The following is a 19,295-nucleotide window of genomic DNA, read 5'->3' on the forward strand; positions in this document are numbered from 1 at the left end:
GCGTGTTTCTGTACAGTCAGAGGTTTTGGTAGTGGATCAGAACTACACAATCATTACTACGCATCAGCAAAGTCGGCCACACAGATATGCACATGTGCAAAGTCGGGCTGCATGGCTGGTCTGCCTGATCTGTAGCACACATGTAAATGTCTTATTCTGTTTTATTTACTGGCAGTTTCCACTCTGAGGTATGAGGTTAAAAACACAAACACACGATTAACTCACTTAATACAGACACGTTGTCAACAGTTTCTTTGGTTGTAAAAGTGGTTGCAGTAGCCTGGTGGCATCTCCTCAGAGAAAAACATCCTCAGTTTTCATCTTTTCCTGTTGCCAGTGTCCTGTAAATACTAATAACAATCAGAAAGAGAGAAGAATGGCTCCAAGCTTTGTGGTTTTCATGATATCAAGCATCACTGAGATTTTCATTAACTAAAATGACAAAAATATGAAAATATACAATGTTGCATTTAGGCGCCATTCTCCCAGTCTTATGGTGATGTAATCCAGTCGGGGGAAGCTCTCTGTTTGTTGAGGAAATCAGACATTTGTGTCAATATGGAGGCATCTGTTGTTCAAATGTCTTGGACATTCAAAAAGGAGACAAAACTTACTGGAAATGCTACACAGGGCCAAACTAATTTAAATAACTTACCTTTCACAATGTTGGCGACAAAAGGAAGTGATGTACGGTTTGTACCTGCTGGGTGGACACTCTACCACAAGCCACTGAGCTGGTAGAGTGATATACAGTCAATGGTTCTTTAAACTAAATATTAGGGATGTAAAAGACAAAGATTTCTCTTTTAAAGTCAATGAATGTAATGTAATGATAATTTTCTTAAGAATTGTACACATTAAAATGTTAGAATGTAAACTTCTGCTTTTGGAGCTGACAGTGTGGTAATATCTTTAGTTTGGACATGTAGAACCATAGACTGTATATGAGAACTGGACTGAGTGACCTCTTCCCCCTCACCTCTCAAACAGGAAGTACCCGCTGGCTCCAAAAGTTGCAGACATGTTGCCCTTAAATGTCTACAACTTAAGATAAACCAAGTCTGAATGAGCGCTTATAAAACTTTTCTGCTTCAAAGTCATCCATAAAAGTACTTTTGTCTTGGTTAAGATTTAAATATTACTTTGTAAGGTGTTAAATTTTATTTTCTGATTTGTTTTTCTGAAGTGACTATTGACTGTAACCAAACAATCTTCCACAAAATCAAAAACATCACCTTGAATGTAAAAAACATTAAAGACAATATTTGTTTATATTTGGAAAAAAATCAGGTGTGAGGGGGTTAAAGATGAGTTAAAATCAACCAGTGAATTCATTAAAGCTGTATATTCTGCTTTGTAAGGATTCAGTGAGTCTCAAGGGTTGAGCCTGTCCACAGACTCATGAACACTCTGAAATATTATAGCACACCTGTTGGCTCTGTTTTCCTAACAGCTTAAATTATATCAAACTTTTTGATTGTACTTCTTAAAAAGAAGAATCCGTTTTTTTGTGTTTTTTTTTTTACAAAAGATAAAATATATATTGGTATTTGATATATTAATTGAAGAAGTTTCCATTATTATCAGGCTGCATAAAAAAAGGAGCAAGTTCTTATAACTGGTAACATAAGGTGACTATTGTCAGTGTTTTTGATTGTTAGAATGGATGTTCAGTGAACTGTTTCAGTCTCTGCAGCATCTTCCAGCTGCAGCAGTCAGTTCAGTTTCTGTTCAGCCAGAATGAGGGAGGTTTTTGTACGACTGTTTTTCACTGTGTGAACGTCCACAGACTGTTGATGTAATGAGCACTCTGACAGTAATAAACTGCTGCATCTTCAGCCTGAACTCCACTGATGGACAGAGTGAAATCAGAGTTTGATCCACCATCTGTAAAACGACTTGGAGTCCCTGATACTCTGCTGCCGACATAATGGAACAATAGTTTAGGAGATTCTCCATCTTTCTGTTGGTACCAGGCTAAATAGTTGTTGTTATAAACATCCTGACTGGTTCTACATGAGATGGAGACAGATCCTCCCACAGCAGAGCTCACTGGTCCAGGCTGAGTCACTGTGACCTGTCCTCTGGACTCTGAGGATACAGAGACAGAAACAGAAAGCAGCTTCATGTTTTTGTGGCCTTCATTTCAGAGGGACGGATGTTCATTGAGGAGAGGAGTTGGATTCTCTGGACTTTACCTGTGAAGCAGCAGCAGAGGAGAGTCCAGATGAGGACGCAGATCACAGTCATGTTATGGATGAGGATGAGGAGGAGGATTTCTGTGTCTTCTGCTGTGATGAAGGACAGCTGTCAGTCATCCAGTCTTCAACTTTCAGGACTATAAAGTCTCCCAAAGCACTGGAGCATGGAGCTGCTGATGCAAAGTGTCTCTATGGAAATGCTACCATTGACTCCAACAGGAACATGGATCATCCTCATCATCAAGATTATCAGAAAATTGAAAGTAATAATTTATGGACAAATAAATCCTCAACAGTATTACTTGGTTTCAGATGATCATGGACGACTTTGAGCTTTTTTTTTTTTAAATATCATGACCATAAAGTTGTTGAATGTGATGTGAGGACATCTAAGTGTTTTTACAATTGTTTTTGTTTTGAATTTCTGATGTATTTTTCATTTTGTTTCCATTATTCTTGGGTTGTCCAAAGGTATAAATTAGAATCTGAGTGACTTTAAAAATTACTACTCAAGGTGAAACATATTGATCAAAGGAAACACATAACAGCTATTTGTTTCAATCATCTGTATGTGTAGATGAAACATGACAGCTGACAGAAAGCAGCAGGACAACAGAAACCACAACATTGACTTTTTTTAGACATTTTGAAACATTTTATTATAAATTCTAAAAAGTAGATTTATTTCCAAAGGAAGTTTTACTTAAACTGACTGACATAGCTGTTTATTGTATTTAAGACAGAACTTCTGCTGATCAAAGAGTGGATTTTTTATCAATGCATGATGGGAATGACTTTTGGAGTGAAATTGTCCTGCTAATACTGAAAAAAAAAAAGTTTTTGTAGGGTAACTTTTTAAACATGGACTTTAGTAAAGTTGTGGATCCATATGACCTGCAGCCACATTTAAAAACTGTTAAACTTATTTTTGCATGCATTCTAATATTTTAAAAGAGACATTTAAACTTTTTTTTTAACGTTTTGTTGGTTGTGCTCTCATTTAGTTTTAACTGAGCAATTATTAAATTAATTACTACAGAAAGAATATAATTAAACAATTAATTAGTTTACTTATTGTTTACTATCTAAGATATTTTTAATTTCTAAAACTAAGATGTGTTATTTTAGATTCACTGTCATCACTTCAGTTGAGTTTGTTTGTTTCAGAGTCAGAGAGTGTATCTCTGTACAGTCAGAGGTTTTTGTACGACGCTTCAATCAGTTTGTATCACTGTGGTGGACTTTTGGTGGAGGAACCAGACTGGATGTTGGAAGTAAGTAAAATTCTTTGTTACTTTTTGTATTTTTTGTTCTGTTGCATTATTTCCCTGTCAGATTTTAAAATATCTGTAAGTATTGTGTATTTCTTTCCCTTTTTAATTTTTCTTTTTTGTCTTTTAAAACAGACCTAATCTGTGTGAAACCTATGATAAAAGTTCCCTCCCTTAATTATGAAATAAAATATGTCCTCTAGCGGAAATATTTTTTTTTTGGAACATTTAGTTTAGATTGACAGTCAGAGAGCGCGTCTGTAAAGTCAGAGGTTTTTGTACGAGATTACAGTCAGTTTGTGTCACTGTTGTGGACTTTAATGGAGAAACCAGACTGGAAGTTTATACAGTTTTAAATATTATCTGAATATTTAGTTGGATCTAACTCAAATTTACCTGAAGGTAAAGAAAAAGTTTATTTTTTAAACAACTTTCTACTATTGTTCATTTCTCTTTTATAAACACTGTGTTGTGTTAAAAGATAAATTAAGTATTATGTGGACATAGTGTGAGTTAAATCAATTTTGTTAAAATATGTTTGTCTTTCAAAATAGATTTTAATGTTTTACTTCAAAATATCTATTTTTTATATTGCTTGAGGAATTTCTACATGACACAGAAAGCTAACATGATTATTATGTTTTTGTCCTAATTTTTACACCTCTTTATTGTATGTTGAAGCTTTTTAAAGACATTCAGTCCAAACTTGTTTTCTTCATAAAGATGCATCTGCTCTTTTTCTAACCCAGTTTGACATTTTTTCAGTAGAAACAGAAGTTTGTCTTGTTGCTGATCTGCATGAGAGATTTCTTCAAGGAAGTGAAACAATGTGTGAATCAATGACTGATGGAGCAGAAAAACACCTGAACACAAACCTTCTTCAAACTAAAACCACTGCATCCAATGAGAGCTTTTTGATTGACAGCTGTGTGGTTCCTGTCCTCTAAGCTGATTGGTGTCTCCTAGGTGATGCCTCGCCCTTGCTGACAGTGCTGTCCCCCTCCACGAAGGAGCTGCAGCAGGGGAAGGCCACACTCATGTGTGTGGCCAACAAGGGCTTCCCCTCAGACTGGACTCTGTCCTGGGAGGTGGTCGGCAGCAGCAGCTGGGAGGAGAGCAGGAGCCCCGGGGTGCTGCAGAAGGACGGCCTCTACAGCTGGAGCAGCACCCTGAGGCTCTCTGCAGACCAGTGGGAGAAGGTGACCTGTCAGGCCAAGAGAGGATCCAAGGATCCAGTCTTAGAGACTTTCAGGAGAGACCAGTGCTCCCAGTCCTGAACTGGAACTATGACTATAAATCTGTTTTCTATGCAGTTCTTCTTTTATTCTCTTTCTTAAACTCTTTTTGACTTGTTACAGTTCATGTAGAAAAATTATTCGCAAATAAAAAGACCTTTTGTTGACTGATATCTTTCCATTACTCTATTTTATGACAGAAGCAAACTGGTATTTTTATTGTAAGTAATAACATAAATAGGAAAGGAAACAGGAAAAAAGACAACCCCTTCACACTTGACCTCCTTTCAATTATATAAAAATTATTCTTTGGTGTTTTTTGCCTTTTAAAGTGAAGGTTGTATTTTCCTTTGCTTATGTCATAAGTGCAACTTCTGCAAAAATACGAAACGAAAAACAAAATACCCAACACAGACAGAAGCAAACTTGTAGTTTTATTGTAATAAAATATGTTGAGGAATAAAAACACATAGAATCACACTTGACTTCATTTCAATCAAAAAAAGTTCTTTAGTGGTTTTGCCTTTTAAGGTAATGCTAAATGTAGGTTTTGTCCATTGGCATGTTGCAAATTAGCGACATACAGCCTGAAGAGGTTAAAGAGTTTGTTAAAAGGAACTAAATGCAAAAAACTGCAAAGAAGGACGAGGTTTGTTAAACTCAGGAGGATTTTAGAATACCTATTTTGACCTGAAACAATAAATACAGTAGCAGTCAAAAGCTTGGACCCACTTGTTCTTGAAACACATAAACATAAACAGATAAACTAGACACATTTCTATTGCACAGTTTCATAAGATAAACAGATCCTTTTTAGTTGATGTCAGGACAATCATCTGCTTCTTTCACTGTTGTAAACACTCAGCATCAAACTCCACCCAGCGACCAAACTGCAACTAAACCCTTTCATTTATCTGGAAAAGAACTGTTCCTGTGTACAGGAAGCTGGAAGAACATTGTATTTTTGCAATTTCTAATCTTTCAAAAAACAAAATCAAATGCATCTTTTTGTGCTGCAGATTGAATGAAATGACACATTTTTTATTACAAAATATGAAAACACAAATATGTGACGAATAAATTATTGACAGAATTTCACAATATTATCTGTCTTAAACTGTTTCTGAAAGACTACTGAAAAAATTGAGAACAAATCTGGTCATTAGGTGTCTATTGTGTTTGTGTGTTTATTAGAATAATACTAATAATGGATTGGATTTATCCACACATTTCCAGATGCTAAAACACTTACATTGTGTTCATTATTCATTCACTCCTTGTTCATACTGGGTGATGGTAAACTACTGATGTGCCCAAAACTGTCCTAGGGCAGACTGACCGAGGTGTGGTTGCCAGGTTGCCAGGTTGCAGTTACGGCCACTCTGACCATCACCGGGACATTCATGCACATTCACACTGGAGGGTGAAGTATCATACCCAAGGATACAACATTTGACTGGAGGGAGCAGGGATCAAACTGCTGACCCTTCAATCATTGGACAACTGCTCAACCGCCTGAGCCACTGCCGCCCAAAAATTGGTGTTCAGTGAACTGTTTCAGTGTCTGCAGCATCTTCCAGCTGCAGCAGTCAGTTCAGTTTCTGTTCAGCCTGAATGAGGGAGGTTTTTGTACGACTGTTTTTCACTGTGTGAACACATACTGACTGTTGATGACATGAAAACTCTGACAGTAATAAACTGCTGCATCTTCAGCCTGAACTCCACTGATGGTCAGAGTGAAATCAGAGTTTGATCCACTGCCTGTAAAACGAGTTGGAGTTCCTGATGCTCGTGTGCTAGAAAGGTAAATTAGTAGTTTAGGAGTTTCTCCATCTTTCTGTTGGTACCAGGCTAAATAGTTGTTGTTATAAACATTCTGACTGGTTCTACATGAGATGGAGACAGATCCTCCCACAGCAGAGCTCACTGCTCCAGGCTGAGTCACTGTGACCTGTCCTCTGGACTCTGAGGATACAGAGACAGAAACAGAAAGCAGCTTCATGCTTTTGTGGCCTTCATTTCAGAGGGACGGATGTTCATAGAGGAGAGGAGTTGGATTCTCTGGACTTTACCTGTGAAGCAGCAGCAGAGGAGAGTCCAGATCAGGACGCAGATCACAGTCATGTTTTGGATGATGATGAGGAAGATTTGCGTGTCTTCTGCTGTGATGAAGGACAGCTGTCAGTCATCCTGTATTCAACTCTCAGGACTATAAAGTCTCCCAGAGCACTGGAGCATGGAGCTGCTGATGCAAAGTGTCTCTATGGAAATGCTACCACTGACTCCAACAGGAACATGGATCATCTTCACTGTTATGATTGTCAATAATTTAATCATATATGTGTTAATGATTATTGATGTAATTTCTTTCTCCAAATGTATGTAAAAAAAGTTTTTACTACAGTTTATAGAGCATCACAATTCTAATTAAATAACTTTCTTCTGACTCCAACAGGAACTTGGATTCTTATATATAGTTATATGAAAATGAAAAAATATAAATTTTTCGTTTCAGATTATTAATGAGAAAAAAAATTACATTTTTATGAAGTTTGACATTAAAGTTTCTTTCAAGTTTCCTTAAATCTGCATCAAACTCAACATTTGCAAGAATCAAACTTCTGTTACATTTTTTATTATCTTGTTTTACATCATTCGTTGTGAATCTTAGATTAAAAAGTCAACATCTTTTGTAACATGAAACAGCATTAAAGTCAAAATTCTGAGTCATGTCAGTTTGTCTGTTTTCAGTGTAAAAAAGTCTTTGAGATGCAGAAATAAAAAAGAGGACATTGAAAAAATTACTCTGAACACTAAAACTTTATTTTTATTAATTTTTTAATGTATAGATACCATATTTGAAACAAGATTGAAGAATTAAAAGGTTTAGGATTAATAAGGAAATACATCTGGAAGGAAATGTGAAGCATCACTATTTTTTGCCAAATCAAAACATTTATTGGAAAAATATCTGATGATTTATTTTGTTTAACATTTCTTGATAAAATAGGATTTAACATCTGAAATATATCTTATTCTTTAAGATTCGTATCAAATAATATAATATATTTTACTAAGATGCATATGTTTACTTTTGTGTTTAACCTTTTTTAAAAGTATTTATTTTCAAATTAAAACTTATATAATAGTTTGGTAAATTTAACTAAGTGTATTACATTTTCCCAGGATGCAACATGAAACCTATTTTGTAAACAAAACAACTACAATGATTAATCAATAATTTTAGGCAAAACTTGTTTTACTTCATAATTTTACCAGCTCTGTAACTCTGTAAATAATGGAAAATTGCTCAGTTTGTCCAAATGCTAGTTTAATTTTTAAAGATGAAGTTTTACCATATTTGAGGAAACAGGTAGTGATTCATCATTGTAACATAAAGTTAGTTATTTAAACCGTTTATGAAGAAAGAAAGCAATCAAGCATTATTTACAGTATTTGGAATAAAAAAACACATTTACAATATTATATTTAAATTCTAAAACCAAGATGTGTCATTTTCAGATATTTTTTGCTGTCATTTCAGTTGAGTTTGTTTGTTTCAGAGTCAGAGAGCGTGTCTCTGTACAGTCAGAGGTTTTTGTACGACGCTTCAATCAGTTTGTATCACTGTGGTGGACGTTTGGTGGAGGAACCAGACTGGTGGTTGACTGTAAGTACTTTTGATTCATTATAAACACTTCAACTTTTAGCCTGAGAAGCATTAAAACATTTTTTATAATATTCTCAACTCAATGTATTTCTTTAAGGTAAGATAAATTGTTTTAATAGTTAATTAAGTTCTAAAAAAAAGGACATCTTTCAAAAATGTATCCGTTAATGCATTTAAAATGTTATTATTGATGTTTTACTTTTACTTTAAGTCTCTGCTGTTATCAAACATTAAACTTTTATTCAGTCATGACATCTGTAAATTATGAATTTATTTGTATAAAAATGTCAAAGAAACAGCAGGAATGTTTTCATAGTTTCAAACATCTGTAACTTCTTCATCTTTCTTAATATTTCTCAGAGAAAAAAATCTGTTCTAAGATGTGAATCAGAAGAACATTTTGTGTTTCTGTTCAATAATTTCAAGACAACGCTGAGCCTTTTTGTCAGTTTCTGTCAGAATCTTCTAATGAGCTTTTAGTGGCAATGATTGAAAATGAACAAAGCTGCACTTTGATGAATGATAGAGATCAGTTTGAACAGATTATAGTTACATTTTAATGTTCATGTGATGATAATTTATTGTGACTATCAGAACATGAATTAAAGTTAAACGATAAGAAGTGTTAGAAATGGAAAATGTTATTTTTTTTAATCATGTTTTTCTTTAGTTGAGAAACTTCTGTTTCTGTGGTTCATCGGTGATGCCTGTCTGTTACCATGGTTACTGAGCTTAGAGAGGGAAGTGAAACACTCAGCAGTTTCATCTCAGCTCTAAAATGTTTTCTCTGTTTCCCTGCAGTGGGTCATGTGCCCCCCTTGCTGACAGTGCTGTCCCCCTCCACGAAGGAGCTGCAGCAGGGGAAGGCCACACTCATGTGTGTGGCCAACAAGGGCTTCCCCTCAGACTGGACTCTGTCCTGGGAGGTGGTCGGCAGCAGCAGCTGGGAGGAGAGCAGGAGCCCCGGGGTGCTGCAGAAGGACGGCCTCTACAGCTGGAGCAGCACCCTGAGGCTCTCTGCAGACCAGTGGGAGAAGGTGACCTGTCAGGCCAAGAGAGGATCCAAGGATCCAGTCATAGAAACTTTCAGGAGAGACCAGTGCTCCCAGTCCTGAACTGGAACTATGACTATAAATCTGTTTTCTATGCAGTTCTTCTTTTATTCTCTTTCTGAAACTCTTTTTTGACTTGTTACAGTTAATGTAGGAAAAACTATCTGCAATAAAAAGACCTTTTGCCAACTGATTTCTTCCCATGACTCTCTTTTATGACAGAAGCAAACTCATATTTTCATTTTCAGGAAAAAATATGAAAGGAAACAGAGAAAAAAACTACCTCTTCACACTTGACTTCTTTGCAATTATACAAAAATTATTCTTTAGTGTTTTTTGCCTTTTAAGGTGAAGGTTGTATTTTCAACTTCAATTTGGCATGAGCAGGAATCCCGAGGTGATCGAGGAGGACCAATAGCTCTGGAGGTGAATCCTAGGTCAACACTCGTGGCATGTATTTCCTGAAAACAAGGCGTAGGAAAATATTAACAAGAGTTAAATCTTTAAGAGCGAGAACATAAGTGACCTGACTATGCACCATGGAGGAGCAATGAACTGGAGATGAAAGCAAGGGCTGGATCTCCTTAAGACTGCTGGAGGTTGATGAGTTGAGTGAATACGGCTGGGAATCCTCAGGAGCAGAGAGGGGAGGGGGAGGAGAGCTGCCAGAGGCACCATGGCTAAAAATGGTTCTTTGAGACTACTGAAGAAAATTGGGAACAAATCTGTTATATTGTGTGGCTTTGTTAGAATGGATGTTCAGTGAACTGTTTCAGTGTTTATTTGTCATTTTTGGCCTCAGAAATATTTTTTGTTTTAAAAAAACCTTTTCCTCCTCCGTCCCAAAGTCTCCAAAAACTAACAAAGAGCTCCCCCTGAGGCTAAAAGTGAGTAAGATTGCAAAGAAAGAGTCATGAACCAACAGATCCAAAACCAGTGTAACTGATAAAAATAAATATAAAAAGGATTTATTTTATAATATAATTTTCTCTTATTATTGTAAACTGGACGTAATTAATATTTACAAATTATACTAAATCTGGTTCCAACAAGGTGCCTATTGAGTTTGTGTGTTTGTTAGAATGGATGTTCAGTGAACTGTTTCAGTGTCTGCAGTATCTTCCAGCTGCAGCAGTCAGTTCAGTTTCTGTTCAGCCTGAATGAGGGAGGTTTTTGTATGACTGTTTTTCACTGTGTGAACACATACTGACTGTTGATGTAGTGAGCACTCTGACAGTAATAAACTGCTGCATCTTCAGCCTGAATTCCACTGATGGTCAGAGTGAAATCAGAGTTTGATCCACTGCCTGTAAAACGAGTTGGAGTTCCTGATACTTGAGTGCTAATATAGTAAATTAGTAGTTTAGGAGATTCTCCATCTTTCTGTTGGTACCAGGCTAACCAGTTGCTGTAAACATTCTGACTGGTTCTACATGAGATGGAGACAGATCCTCCCACAGCAGAGCTCACTGGTCCAGGCTGAGTCACTGTGACCTGTCCTCTGGACTCTGAGGATACAGAGACAGAAACAGAAAGCAGCTTCATGCTTTTGTGGCCTTCATTCCAGAGGGACGGATGTTCATAGAGGAGAGGAGTTGGATTCTCTGGACTTTACCTGTGAAGCAGCAGCAGAGGAGAGTCCAGATGAGGACGCAGATCACAGTCATGTTTTGGATGAGGAGGAGGAGGATTTCTGTGTCTTCTGCTGTGATGAAGGACAGCTGTCAGTCATCCAGTCTTCAACTCTCAGGACTATAAAGTCTCCCAGAGCACTGGAGCATGGAGCTGCTGATGCAAAGTGTCTCTATGGAAATACTACCACTGACTCCAACAGGAACATGGATCATCCTCATCATCAAGATTATCAGAAAATTGAAAGCAATATTTTATGGACAAATAAATCCTCAACAGTATTACTTGGTTTCAGATGATCATGGAGCGACTTTGAGCTTTTTTTTTTTTTAAATATCATGACCATAAAGTTGTTGAATGTGATGTGAGGACATCTAAGTGTTTTTACAGTTGTTTTTGTTTTCAATTACTGAAGTTTTTTTCATTTTGCTTCCATTATTCTTGTGGTCTCCAAACGCATAAATTAGAATCTGAGTGACTTTAAAAATTACTACTCAAGGTGAAACATATTGATCAAAGGAAACACATAACAGCTATTTGTTTCAATTATCTGTATGTGTAGATGAATCATGACAGCTGACAGAAAGCAGCAGGACAATAGAAACCACAACATTGACTTTTTTTAGACATTTTGAAACATTTAATTATAAATTCTAAAAAGTAGATATGAAATAAAATATGTCTTCCAGTGGAAAATAAAAAAATTTGGAACATTTAGTTTAGATTGTCAGTCAGAGAGCGCGTCTGTAAAGTCAGAGGTTTTTGTATGAGATTACAGTCAGTTTGTATCACTGTGATGGACTTTAATGGAGAAACAAGACTGGAAGTTTATACATTTTTAAATATTATCTGAATATTTAGTTGGATCTAACTCAAATTTACCTGAAGGTAAAGAAAAAGTTTACTTTTTAATCAACGTTCTACTATTGTTCATTTCTCTTTTATAAACATTGTGTTGTGTTAAAGGATAAATTAATTATTATGTGGACATAGTGAGCATTAATTCAGTTTTGTAAAAAGACGTTTGTCTTTCAAAATAGATTTTAATGTTTTACTTCAAAATGTGTATTTTTTATATTACTTGAGGAATTTCTACATGACACAGAAAACTGACATGATTGTTATGTTTTTGTCCTAATTTGTACATTTCTTTAATGTATGATGAAGCTGTTTAAAGACATTCAGTCCAAACTTGTTTTATGCATAAAGATGCATCTGCTCTTTTTCTAACCCAGTTTGACATTTTTCAGTAGAAACTGAAGTTTGTCTTGTTGCTGATCTGCATGAGAGATTTCTTCAAGGAAGTGAAACAATGTGTGAATCAATGACTGATGGAGCAGAAAAACACCTGAACAGAAACCTTCTTCAAACTGAAACCACTGCATCCAATGAGAGCTTTTTGATTGACAGCTGTGTGGTTCCTGTCCTCTAAGCCAGTGTTTTTCAACCAGTGTGCCGCGGCACACTAGTGTGCCGTGGGAGATGGTCAAGTGTGCCGTGGGAAATTGCCCTCATTAACTGATCAAAAAAATTTCCCATCTCCAGGATTCAGCTCTGTGTTCATCCAAACAGGCCCTGATAAAACACTGAGGAGTTAGGAATATAAAAGATCGTAAAATACTTTTTCTTTGCGTTTATTTTATTTTATTAAAGACATTTTGATAAGAATGACGCGATTCAGCTGCACCTTCGGCTGTATTTGGGAAAAGTCCCGTCGCTTTAACTGTCTCCACCAATCATTCTTGAGGGGCTTAATCACATGTCATCGGTCTGACCAATCAGAAGTGCTTAAAGTCTTCACTTCCTTGTCCCGATTTAGCTCGTAAAGTCGCTCAGTTCTAACAAAAATACCAGCTAAAGCTCGTCTTTAGCGGTGTAGCTTTCCACAGAGTCCGGTATCAGACCGTGGAACAAGTGAACAAAACAATGAAGCTCCGAAAAGCGATCTTCGGCCGTTTCATGCACTACATCTCCCATGATGCATTGGATTGTGAGAGTGACAGCGCATAAGGAGATCTGTTGTTAAACGTCTTGAAACCAACGAACACACAACAAACTGTTTTTAAATCTTCTAACTTAACTTTTATTGCATCTTTTAGAAAAAAAAAAGCTGCAGTTTCCAGCTTTTTCTGTAACAATTATCTCAAAAATGCATGTGAGATTGTGGAGGGGCTGTAGATCAAAACAGACTATGAGTTTCTCCTTTTTTTTTAATTTTTGGATGCTGGTGTGCCGCGGGATTTTTTTTAAGGTTAAAGTGTGCCGTGGCTCAGAAAAGGTTGAAAAACGCTGCTCTAAGCTGATTGGTGTCTCCTAGGTGATGCCTCGCCCTTGCTGACAGTGCTGTCCCCCTCCATGAAGGAGCTGCAGCAGGGGAAGGCCACACTCATGTGTGTGGCCAACAAGGGCTTCCCCTCAGACTGGACTCTGTCCTGGGAGGTGGTCGGCAGCAGCAGCTGGGAGGAGAGCAGGAGCCCCGGGGTGCTGCAGAAGGACGGCCTCTACAGCTGGAGCAGCACCCTGAGGCTCTCTGCAGACCAGTGGGAGAAGGTGACCTGTCAGGCCAAGAGAGGATCCAAGGATCCAGTCTTAGAGACTTTCAGGAGAGACCAGTGCTCCCAGTCCTGAACTGGAAATTTCTGACTCTCTTGCTGACTAACTCTCTCTTTAAAATGATTTTAAATCTATTCTTACTTTAGTCCTTTGCTCTTTTCAAGTTTTGTGTTGTCTTCAAATAAATACAAATGTCTCCAGTTTGATTATGAATCTTTTTTGTTCAGGGTTCAGTTTATTTTATATAACATAACTAAAAAACATGTTTGTTATCAAATCACTGACTTTTAGCATCGGTTATCTTCTTCATTACTGAGACGTTTTTTAAAAATTAACCAAAGGCTTTAATTTTTTTCCATCATCTGTACTGAAAATTAAACTTCAAAAATACTTAATGAACAAATAACATCAAAAACATTGAAATAACAATGAAAGTTGACTGAAAAAACAGACTTCAATGAGCAAAGCTGTCCTGAACATGAAGGATGGGTTTATAGACAGATAAAAACAACGGAACAACTTAATCCTGAGTGAGTTTATCTAAATACAATAAAAAAAGAAAATCATTTTCACTGATTTCACATGAATCACTTTCCATATTTTTCAAAGATTTTTTAATATAATACTAAAAGTTAATGTTATCTAATTATTATATTTAAGATTCAAGTTTTAAATTCCTTGGAACAAACATATATATAGAAAATAAAATGATTACATTTTTTTTGACTAAATCTAAATTTACATCTTTAAATCAAATACTTTTTTTCCTTGTCTTGAACCAGAAGAGGAAGATGTTTGGAGTTTTGAATTTTTGGATGAGGATGATGAGGAGGATTTCTGTGTCTTCTGCTGTGATGAAGGACAGCTGTCAGTCATCCAGTCTTCAACTCTCAGGACTATAAAGTCTCCCAGAGCACTGGAGCATGGAGCTGCTGATGCAAAGTGTCTCTATGGAAATGCTACCACTGACTCCAGAATGACCATAGATCATCCTCATCATCAATATTATCAGAAAACTGGAATTAAAATTTAGGAACAAATAAAACCTTAGCATGAATACTTGCTTTGATGATAATGGAGCCACTATTCACCTTTTACTGAAATATCATGACCATAAAGCTGTTTAATGCTGTTTAAGTTTTTTACAATTGTTTTTGTTGTACAATTTGTCAATTTTCCAAAGGTTGGCACTTTCACGTTTTGAAAAGGATGCTTCCCATAATTCACCACCAAACCCGACACCCTGGTTCGTCAAAATTCAACTGGTTTCAACTTTCAGTGCATGTTCATATGCCCTGCTTTTTGTACAGCCTGTTCCCTGTTATCATAAGAACTTAAATCATGGAATCACAGTTTATCTCAGTGGTGTTCTGTTATGTGTCTTAGTCAGAATATTCAGATTTTTTTTAAACAAAATATCAAATCTATTTTTGCAATTAGTAAATGAAATACAGAGGTTGACATTATTATCTGACTTAAACTGTTTTTTTGTGAACACTGAGTAAAATTGGGAGCAGTTCATTCTATCTGGCCACATAAGGTGTCTATTGTGTTTGTGTGTTTTTTAGAATGGATGTTCAGTGAACTGTTTCAGTGTCTGCAGCATCTTCCAGCTGCAGCAGTCAGTTCAGTTTCTGTTCAGCCTGAATGAGGGAGGTTTTTGTACGACTGTTTTTCACTGTGTGAACACATGCTGACTGTTGATGACATGAAAACTCTGACAGTAATAAACTGCTGCATCTTCAGCCTGAATTCCACTGATGGTCAGAGTGAAATCAGAGTTTGATCCACCATCTGTAAAACGAGTTGGAGTCCCTGATACTCTGCTGCCAACATGATGGAACAGTAGTTTAGGAGATTCTCCATCTTTCTGTTGGTACCAGGCTAAATAGTGATAGCTGCTCCAATAAACATTCTGACTGGTTCTACATGAGATGGAGACAGATCCTCCCACAGCAGAGCTCACTGCTCCAGGCTGAGTCACTGTGACCTGTCCTCTGGACTCTGAGGATACAGAGACAGAAACAGAAAGCAGCTTCATGCTTTTGTGGCCTTCATTTCAGAGGAACGGATGTTCATAGAGGAGAGGAGTTGGATTCTCTGGACTTTACCTGTGAAGCAGCAGCAGAGGAGAGTCCAGATGAGGACGCAGATCACAGTCATGTTTTGGATGAGGAGGAGGAGGATTTCTGTGTCTTCTGCTGTGATGAAGGACAGCTGTCAGTCATCCAGTCTTGTCAATAGTCAATTGTCAATTGTCAATAGTTTATGTCATGTTGATCACAATGTATTATATAGTTCACTGTGCAATAGTCTTACTCCTAAAAACACCCAGTCATTAGTTCATCGTATAAGTCATTAACTGCAAAATGGTTGACCAAGTTGTCATAATGTGACAAACATATTTCCCTGCATTGCAAGAGAGGATATTCGCTGTGATGTGGATGAGAATTTGTGGCCTAACATACAGGAACGACAAGAGGTGTAGGAAGACCACACCAATTCCTACTGCACTGCCTGTACTGTTGTACAGAATATTGTCCTATCTTTTTTTTCCCTTTGTGTTACTGTTTCCTGTGGGTTTTTCTATGTTGGTATGACATGGTATGTCAACAAAGTACAATGTGAACAATAAAAGTGTAAATGTGAATCTTGTCCAGTCTCTTGCAATCAAACAAAAAAGGTGTAACTTACATTTACAATAATTGTCATCAAAACTTTAGCCATAGTTTACGTCAGAACCCCCATCTAAAGTACACAGTTATATTGACAACATGACTAAGTAATTTGACCGTCTTGTTCGTAGACAATGACACAAGGACTTGACATTCTGATGGCACTGACATGTTCAATGAAATAAAGACTAAGTTTTGAGAGATGAACTAAAGATTTTGAGCAAGTTACAGGCTTTTGCAAGAAATCCATAGTGTTTTGCAGTTTGTACAAACTGTTTTGAGAAATGCACACACGAATTTTCAATTCTGATCTGAGAATTGTACTAAAGCGACTGAGAAAAACTGTAATCAGCACTCTCCCATACACTTTGCCTACAACACTCAACAGACTAATGCCCCTAAAACTACCACATTCATACTTATCACCCTTACCCTTTTACAGGGGAACCACACACGCACTCATCCAACAAGCGGCACATGGCCACTTACAAAACACACATTCAACAATCTCACTAAGCCCTCGATCACGATCGCTCCACCACACTTCGATCGATCGATAGATAGATAAATTTGATTGGATTTATCTGTGCTTTTCCAGACACTCAATGGGCTTAAAATGTATGTTCATTATTCATTCACCCCCCATTCTTACTGGGTGATGTTAAGCTAATGATGCGTGGTTCATGCTTATGGCCCTTTTGACCATCACCAAGACATTCATACGCATTCACACACCAGAGGATCAACACTGGAGGCAGGGAGAGACACAAGGACACAAAAACAGTTGACTAGTGGGGATCAAACTGACGATCCTCCAACATGGTCAACTAACTGAACCACTGAGCCACGCCTGAGCCTTAAGTTTAAGTAAATGTTCTCAACCCTGACAAGAAAAAGAAAACAGTCAGAATGACCTGAAGACAGACATAAAAGTGATAGTTTAGTGAATTTATAAAATTAATCGAAATGATACATTTTTTGTAGATTTGTTTGAGGCAGCTTTTAATCTTTCAATTGAATTTTCTGATTATGCTTTACCGAAATAATATTTACAACGTTATGTTTTATTACAATAGTAAAAAAGAATATGCAAAATGTTCTTACAACTCAACAATGGAATACAATTTACATTGTAACAATAAAATCTGTGTTTTTTTTAGATTTTCTGTCATCATTTCAGTTGAGTTTGTTTGTTTCAGAGTCAGAGAGCGTGTCTCTGTACAGTCAGAGGTTTTTGTGCGACGCTTCAATCAGTTTGTATCACTGTGGCTCACGTTTGGTGGAGGAACCAGACTGGTGATTGACTGTAAGTACTTCATTCATTATAAACACTTCAACTATTGGTCTGATTAACATTAAAACATTTTTTTATAATATTCTCAACTCAATGTTTTTCTTTAAGGTAAGATAAATTGTTTTAATACTTAATTTAGTTCTAAAAAAGGACATCTTTAAAAAATGTATCTGTGAATGCAATTTAAAATGTTATTATAGACGTGTTACTTTAACTTTAAGTCTCTGCTGTTATCAAACATTAAACTGTTATTCAGTCATGACATCTGTAAATTATGAATTTATTTGTATAAAAATGTCAAAGAAACAGCAGGAATGTATTCATAGTTTCAAACATCTGTAACTTCCTCATCTTTCTTAATGTTTCTCAAAGAAAAAAAGTCTGTTCTAAAATGTGAATCAGAAGAACCTTTTGTGTTTCTGTTCAATAATTTCATGACAACGCTGAGCCTTGTTGTCAGTTTCTGTCAGAATCTTCTAATGAGCTTTTAGTGACAATAATTGAAAATGAACAAAGCTGCACTTTGATGAATGATAGAGATCAGTTTGAACAGATTATAGTTACATTTTAATGTGTATTTGATGATAATTTATTGTGACTATCAGAACATGAATTAACATTATAAAGTAAGGCTTAAAAACACAGAAGATGAATTTTCCATTGAGAAATGTTTGCAGCTGTAAATGCTGAAACATAAATGAGACTCTGGAATGAAGTGGAAAAACACAAATGCTTAAAAATGTTACTGTAAGAAATGATTAACCATAAGAAGTGATAGAAATGGAAAATGTTCTTTTTTTCATGTTTTTCTTTAGTTGAAAAACTTCTGTTTCTGTGGTTCATCAGTGAAGCTGAGAGAGGGAAGTGAAACACTCAGCAGTTTCATCTCAGCTCTAAAATGTTTTCTCTGTTTCCCTGCAGTGGGTCATGTGACCCCCTTGCTGACAGTGCTGTCCCCCTCCACGAAGGAGCTGCAGCAGGGGAAGGCCACACTCATGTGTGTGGCCAACAAGGGCTTCCCCTCAGACTGGACTCTGTCCTGGGAGGTGGTCGGCAGCAGCAGCAGCAGCTGGGAGGAGAGCAGGAGCCCCGGGGTGCTGCAGAAGGACGGCCTCTACAGCTGGAGCAGCACCCTGAGGCTCTCTGCAGACCAGTGGGAGAAGGTGACCTGTCAGGCCAAGAGAGGATCCAAGGATCCAGTCTTAGAGACTTTCAGGAGAGACCAGTGCTCCCAGTCCTGAACTGGAACTATGACTATAAATCTGTTTTCTATGCAGTTCTTCTTTTCCATTCTTTTTCTTAAACTCTTTTTTTAATTTGTTACAGTTTATCAAGTAAAAATTATCTGCAAATAAAAATACCTTTTGTTGACTGATTTCCTTCCAAGACTCTTATTTATGTCAGAAGCAAAGTCGTATTTTTATTGTGATAAAATATGTTGAGGAATAAAATAAACAAGAAAACAAACAAGAAAACCCCCAACCCCTTCACACTCGACTTCTTTCCAATTATATGAAAAGTATTCATTTGTTTTTCTTGCCTTTTATGGTGATGCTAAATTCGGTCTTGTCCTTAATTTCATGGCATGTTGCAAATTAGCGACATACAGCCTGACGAGGTTAAAGAGTTTGTTAAAAGGAACTAAATGCTTAAAACTGAAAAGAAGGACGAGGTTTGTTAACCTCAGGAGGATTTCAGAATTCTTATTTTGA

At 36.7% G+C, this 19,295-nt stretch overlaps 1 pseudogene and 2 gene segments (V, D, J or C); 2 read left to right on the plus strand and 1 right to left on the minus strand.

Annotated features, from left to right (window-relative positions):
* Positions 1-6,274: 6,274 nt before the first annotated feature.
* LOC111948178 (Ig kappa chain V region 2717-like) lies at positions 6,275-7,001 on the minus strand. The segment is given in 2 exon segments: positions 6,275-6,670; positions 6,775-7,001. Coding segments are annotated over 2 exon segments (378 nt in total).
* Positions 7,002-8,321: 1,320 nt separating this feature from the next.
* On the plus strand, positions 8,322-9,622 carry LOC144981328 (Ig kappa-b4 chain C region pseudogene; annotated as a pseudogene). Its single transcript, XR_013658919.1, has 2 exons — positions 8,322-8,377; positions 9,179-9,622. The product of XR_013658919.1 is annotated as an Ig kappa-b4 chain C region pseudogene (transcript).
* Positions 9,623-10,105: 483 nt separating this feature from the next.
* LOC144995558 (Ig kappa-b4 chain C region-like) lies at positions 10,106-18,958 on the plus strand. The segment is given in 4 exon segments: positions 10,106-10,118; positions 13,379-13,503; positions 17,514-17,595; positions 18,505-18,958. Coding segments are annotated over 4 exon segments (540 nt in total).
* Positions 18,959-19,295: the final 337 nt, after the last annotated feature.

This window comes from Oryzias latipes, chromosome 11, assembly GCF_053564925.1.
Source record: "Oryzias latipes strain Hd-rR chromosome 11, Olatipes_Hd-rR_3.1".
Classification (NCBI taxonomy): domain Eukaryota; kingdom Metazoa; phylum Chordata; class Actinopteri; order Beloniformes; family Adrianichthyidae; genus Oryzias; species Oryzias latipes.